Source organism: Astatotilapia calliptera, chromosome 10, assembly GCF_964374335.1.
Source record: "Astatotilapia calliptera chromosome 10, fAstCal68.1, whole genome shotgun sequence".
NCBI classification, from domain to species: domain Eukaryota; kingdom Metazoa; phylum Chordata; class Actinopteri; order Cichliformes; family Cichlidae; genus Astatotilapia; species Astatotilapia calliptera.
Window position 1 is genome coordinate 4,434,054 of NC_137431.1, and position 6,909 is coordinate 4,440,962.

General features: G+C 41.3%; 1 protein-coding gene across 1 annotated transcript in view; it reads right to left on the reverse strand.

Moving 5' to 3' along the window:
• The window catches only part of jam3b (junctional adhesion molecule 3b), a 57,842-nt gene extending 56,273 nt beyond the window's left edge, over positions 1 to 1,569 (reverse strand). The window contains exon 1 of the mRNA XM_026181514.2: positions 1,405 to 1,569. Within this exon, the coding sequence (XP_026037299.1) occupies positions 1,405 to 1,546 (142 nt within the window). The 5' untranslated portion in view covers positions 1,547 to 1,569. The remainder of the gene's footprint in view (positions 1 to 1,404) is intronic.
• Positions 1,570 to 6,909: the final 5,340 nt, after the last annotated feature.

Here is a 6,909-nt window from a genome sequence, read left to right on the forward strand (position 1 = left end):
GCACAGTATTTGTTATTGTCCTTTCAGGATGTTTAAAATGTGTTTTTCTGGCTGTGTGGAACAGACTGTTGGATCTGTTCATCTTTGTTTTGGTTTATTCTTGTCTGCTTTGTGCTTCGGGGTCTGCTCGTTGGAAGACAACTCTGTTTAATTAAGTTTCCAGTTGCATTAGATGAGTGGAATATTTACTGAAAATCAGACTCAGACATGTTAAATAAAATGTGTATGAAGTATACTAACAATTTTTAGTCTAGTACTCCCCCCAACCACCACCACGCAAGCGTAAAACACCTTCCGTCTACAGTAGCACCCTGAACTTCAAGACCCTTCCCCACGGCTCTGAGCAAATAATAAATTTTAAATTTATGTAAAATCATATGAATGAATACGACTTATTTGTCTTATGACAAATATCGTCAAACCGTGTGAGGAACGTGTAAAGGAACTAGGAGCTCGCGCATGAATATTTAAACAAACCGCTCCGCTCTTACAGGTGTCTGTTTTTCTGTTCTAGGTATCGGACTGATAAAGTTATGAGGACTTTCAGGTGGATACGGTTAGCATAAAAAGAATTAATTTTATTTCGGCTTTGTCGGTTCACCAGCCGTGTCGCGGTTTGAAAGCGTTGGAGTGGAGGAGAAGGATGATGAGGAGGGGGGTGGAGGACGCTTTGCTGGTCTGCCTGGCTCCTCCCGCGGTCAGCCTGCTTTTATTCCGCTGTAGGAAAAATCCGTTATCTCGCGTCAGTACTTCCAACATCATCACCGCAGCTTCAAACCCGCGTTAAATAGTTAACGGCACAAGCTACGAAACCGCCTCGATTCATGTTTAATTTCCCAACGAAAAGTTTGTCTTCATGCTGTAGAGAAACTTTTTCAGAGCCAGGACACGCGCACACAGAAAACGTGTCGGCTTAGCGACTCCAAATGTGCCGCTAAACTGAAGATCTGAACGTTCAGCTCAGACAGCCCTGCTTTCCTGATGTGTAGTTACATGTAGATATATCTGTCACTCCTGTTAACGGCGGCATTATTCCAATAAAATCAATACTTGAGAGTAGTCTGAGCGATGTTTTTCAGTAACAATGGACGCTTCAAACAATCACTCCAGCCGTGCATTTGCCAGACTCGCGTTGACATTAAGTTAAAAATGGCGACTATTTTGGTCACTTCATTAACTATATTTACTTCACGTCGAAGAGACCGAACTCGCTGTCAGTCTGGTTTAAGTTTAACGTTAGTTGAGTCTACACGGTTACTTCTGAGGCACTCTCTTTTCCACTTACTGTTGGTGTAAAAGAAAAATCGACCAAACAGATGTAGTAGTGGATGGCATTTGGCGGCCACCTTCCTCGAGCGGATAAAAGACAAAGTAGTAGTCGGTTAAAATAATTTTTGCACTTACACTGAGTTGAGAGGAGAGTCAAGAGCCAAGCCAGACGTGTTTTCGCCATCTTGGAGTCGATGCAATGCTCTATTTGGCTGACTGTACATGCGCAAAGTAGACTGAAGAGCCTTGCTGGGGATGGAGAGAGGGAGAGAGACATGGAGATCAACCGGAGAGAGAGGGAGAGAGCGCGCCAGGGAGGAGGAGGAGGGAGGGAGGGGGGTTCTATTATATTAGGTTTCCATAGCTACCGAAAGCATCACTCACACAGACTAGAATTTATAGTTGACACAATGTGGGAGGCCCTCACTACTGGGGCCATATGCTGTAGTTATGGTAACTTATCTGCAGTTGCAGATAAATAGGGTACCTCTGCCTTCTGTATACTGTATTGCTGTGTACAGCATTTTGACTAAGAAAATAAAAATATCAAGTTTCCTTGACTACATTAAAAATTTGGTAATATGAGTACAAAAACACATTGACAGATAATAAAGGCCAGCAATAAAACATGAATCTGTAAATACTCTTTCAGTTCTAGAGGAATCTATCATGTGTGAAATGCTGAACTTAACACTCTGTTACTGTGGCCAATAGTATATGGCCGGCTTTAATTAAATATTAACTTTACCTGGCCAGTCCTGCTCATACCTGCTTGCAACTGTCATCCCATTGACAGCTGCCGTATCACCTTGTTCACATGAAAGAGCAACCCCAGTCTTGTATGTCATGTCTGTGATGACAAGTGGTGCAGCCTGAAAAATGCTATACGAACTGTTCCGGTTCGTTCAAACTGTTTCACAACAGCAAAAATAATCTCATATACTTTAAGCTGCTTTTGTCTTTGACAGGATCAACCAACATTTGTCAGTGATAGATCTCATAAAAGCCTCGTTTAAAATAAGCACAGTGCTCACTGTGTACATCATTACTGCAGCAATTATATCTAAATATAGAAGTATGTCTAATAATGCTAGAATGCATTTGAATTGTATTACATAACATCAAAATCTGTAATTCAGGCAATATTGTGGTATGAATCAGGTGTAGCTGTTTCAACCACACGCTTGTGTTCAGGCTCTGCTCTCTAGGTTTGTATTTGGAATCTGTGATGTAGCATTAAAACTCGATTATCAAAAAAGGGGCAATCAAAGCTTCTCAACGTTCCAAAAGCTGTGTTTGTAGACTAAGGGAAACACCAAATAATATGTACAAACCCTCCTAACACCAAGATTACAAAGTACCAATATATATATATAAATATGACTCTATAATGTGTATATAAATACTTCGATTTAATGTGCATCTTCAATAACGTTTGGGAACTTCAATCATTATGTATGAGATGAAAATCTAAAATCTTGCCTTTCCTACATTTTAACATTAAAAAAAAGTAAAAATCAGAAATTATGCTCATCTTGTTGTTGACAAGATGACATAGAGCTTATCTCTTTTGTTCCAGGTTTTGTTTTTATTATTTATTTAGTTTGAAATCTCAATCTTCTCAGAGTCATCCTGCAAATATCCAATGTGATATCATTTGGCTATTTGTCCCCACTTTTTTCCTTTAGTCAACATAAACGTCCTTTTTCAGTTGGTCATAGAGCCTCAGGGTGCTGGACTTCAGTTGGACTTCCCGTTTGGCAACACTCAGCTAGTTTTAGCTTTCCTGTATATGTGCTATTCTGGCTTCTTGTAGCTCCACCTGCAAGCATTCCTTATCCAGTCCAAATGACTGGACAATGAGCTCACCTCCTCTCCTTAGCTCATACTGGGTGGCTGTAGCTCAGGTGGCAAAGCAGGTCAGCCACTAATCAGAAGGTAGGTGGTTTGATCCCAGGCTGCCTCCTGGCTGCATGCCAAATATTTTTGGGCAAGATACTAACCCCATGTTTGCCTACTGGTGGTGGTCAGAGGGAATGGTAGCGCCAGTGTCCGGCAGCCTTGCCTCTGTCAGTGTGCCCCAGGGTGGCTGTGGCTACAATGTAGCTGCCATCACCAGTGTGTGAATGACCGAATGTAGTGTAAAGCGCTTTGGGGTCCTTAGGGACTAAGTAAAGCGCTATACAAATGCAGGCCATTTACTTATCCAGTTCAAATGACATCCTGAGGTTAGGTGGATCAGTTGTGAATATTTTATTTAGTCTCAGCCTACAGTTTGATGTTCGCTTTGTACAGGAGGTTGCTGATGACCACTTCAGTCCTGAATTCATATCAACTCTTGGTAGTGAATGGACTTGGGGTTTAATGTATATGCAGAACAGCAGCAGGGACAATACGTCACCTTGGTATAGCACACAATTGATGGTGATTTGTGTGTTGTCTTCCACAGTCCCAGTAAGTCCCTGATGAATGTTATTAGCACACCAGTATCCACATGTGGGGCATTGAGTTTCAAGTTTTTCTTGTAGTCAATGCCAGTGGTGCGCAGGTTGGTCTGCCTGGCCTTGGAGTCTATCAACCTGCTCTGTCAACCAAGAGCTGTTGCTTTGGCCCTCTGGTATTATTTCCAATGTCTTTCTGAGCTGTACCCATGTATTAGGTCACATGCCCATGCACATATTCAGTTTAGTTGCTGTGATGACTGAGAGGAGTTTCCATATTGTGGCGAGGCAGGTAATCAGCTAGTAGTTTGATGATATTGTACCCTTGCAGGGATTCTTAATGATCAAGATTGTCCTGCATTGTCAGGCAATCATGGTGTGCTGTTACTTTCTCCAGTCAGGTCCTTGTGCTGTGCAGCTCTCGACTCCGAAGACTCATTGAGATATTGACTGGCTCTTGGTCTGGGAAGTTGCTGTGGTCTACACTTAGGGCCATCAGCCACTTTGCATTTCTATCTTATATTTTATTCTTTTTATTTTATTATTTGCTTCCGTCTTATATACCTTGAGCCTAATGACCACAGCTGTGAGCCTTTGCTTGGCAATTTCTAAAGCCTCACTCATGAATATCTTGTTGTACCTCTTTTTCATTAAGCTCACCTTCTGCACCGTAGTTAACTTTGATCATACCCAAATTATTCTAGGATTAGTGTGGCAGTAGCATATGTGAGTAGTTTCACTGATACCGGTAGACGTGTGTTGGGCTCAGAGCAGTGTTCACATCTGCAAGCATCTCCTCTGGCCACAGTCTTCATCCTTAGCTCAGCATCTGTCATCGCGTGTGGCTGGGCATCATTTAGTCCAGTTCCACTTTCCAGCTTCGATATTAGCTGTCATCTATTGATGTTATTGTACAGAGCTACTTCTTCCGGGTCACTGTGGATGTTAGTTTTCTACCCATCTATAGTTCCCACATATGTTGCACACCACCCCTGTTCCCACCACACTGTTCCCTGTTTTCTGTCTAGTCTCCTAATTGTTCTACAAGAAAAGGTATAACATAATATGTCTAAGAGTTTCCACATACATTGTGCCCATTGTGCCCTGCTGTTATTACAACACTAATATTTACAAACTCATAACCTACCCACAGTATGTAGTCATTAGGATTCTAAAAAACACCTGCATGTCTATTGTTATATAAAAGAGTGCTTGATAAACACAGTCTTCCTCCCACTGTCTGTGACTTCAGCAGCATCTGTCGCGGAGCACAGAGATTTATACGTCACATTGAACGTCTTGTCATTGTTCCTTGTAAACTTTTTCAACACTTCGTCTGTAAAGCTTGCTCTGCTTTCCAAGCTGCTGTGTGTCTTGAAAACCTGGTGGAAAATAACTGTGTTTGAAACTGTGTGATTTTTTTCTTCTTTGTCTCATTGAGGCAAACAGAATTAGACCAAAGGGCTTGAATGTACTGTGCTCCCACAGCCCATAGGGAAATGATGTAGAGCTGAAAAAGCTAGTTTCTCTGTTTGAGTTTAAAATTATTATGGAAGCTGTCAAGGCAGATCCAATGAGAATTCCTTGTTTAGCTTAAACCTATTTCAACCTTCTTCCTGTTCCTGCTGATGTGTTGGTGCACTGTTGCCCTTCAGCTGATTGCTTAATGACCTTTGGTCACATATAGGTAGAAGCTAAGTACCTTTCACCTATATATGTGACTTCAGCTGTGCTTTTGCTTGTAAATTCTTTTTTTTTCATGAATAAATAAACCCGAGAAAGGGTCATTTATATTTCAGTCATACACTGAAACAGAAACAAAGACCCAAAATACCAAAACATGTCTTCAATTAAATTGTCTGTTTGGATGCCCATTTGTGACTCTCACTCTGCTGTAGAATAGGGATTTGTTCATCAAAGCTCCTGCATAGCCAATATGACTCCTAGTATACGATCATTCATGGATCAGCCAGATGGTAATGTCTAATGGCATTCCAATGGACCTGAAATTCCACTCTTAGTCTTTCATTGCTGTCATGCCAGTTTAATCCTGCACTATACAAACAAGGCATGTCAGTGCTTTCAATGTACTACAGCACAATGAAGCCTACATAAAATGCATTTGTCTTTAGAGTACTGGTGGAAAAATATTTTCATATTGCAGTGTGGTTGAATCAGATGTTTTTTTTACCCTTACATATAAGTTCCCTAATAACTCAAATCCAGAACCATGGCTCCATGTTTATTGTTGGAAAGATGGGTCAAAGCCAAGAGACTGTGTAGCTATTCAGCCAGCCTCCTATCACTGCTGCCAGACACAGACATGACTACCATCAGGTCATGCAGGCGGAGAGCTGAGCATGTCCTTTGAAAGCAATTTTGATACAGATACCTTTTTTATACAGGTGTCAAAAAATTTGATAAGCTCACATCAAAGAAATTAAAGTTCTCACCTGCCATCCTAAATATTTAATAGAAGCTTCACTATCCAGTGCTGCAGTAAAATACCACCAAAACCTCTGCTTTTATAGATGTGGTCACACCTACTGATGATTGATTAATTGAATGGATTAGCAGCATCTGGCTGCTTACCCTCTTACTATGGAAGCAGTAAGGGTGTACTCGGGGGTTAAAGTCTGCCAGTTGAGCCCTCCACTGAAAATTTGCTGTCTCTTCATTTAATGGACAGTGTATACGCTGTCATTTTCTACTGGAGTTCTTTTTCATCAGTCTTCATTCTGTTGCTGTCACCCTGCCATCCCCATTTGGAAACTTCTGCATTTTCCATTTCCACCTTCCACCCAGTTAAACCAGTATATTAGTAGACAGCAGTGGAGCTTCTTCAGCTTCTGTTTAATTCTTTTAAGTCACCACCAGCACTGGATTTTCACCACTGGAATATTTTCTGTCATGCCCATCAGACATACATTTATTTTGTGCCTATAGAAAACTTCAACTATCACAAAGGCCACTGTGTGCTAACTAACACAGTGAGGTTGCTACAGTTTGGTCAAATAAAATCTTCTTCAGGGTATTTAATGTACATTTATCCACCAGGGTCTTCTTTTTTGCAATCCTGTGGGACTTCCAGATACAGACGGACAAAATGGTGGTGGCTAACCAACCGGACATAGTGGTGGTAGACAAACAGAAGAAGACGGCCGTAGTGATCGATGTAGCGGTTCCGAATGACAGCAAT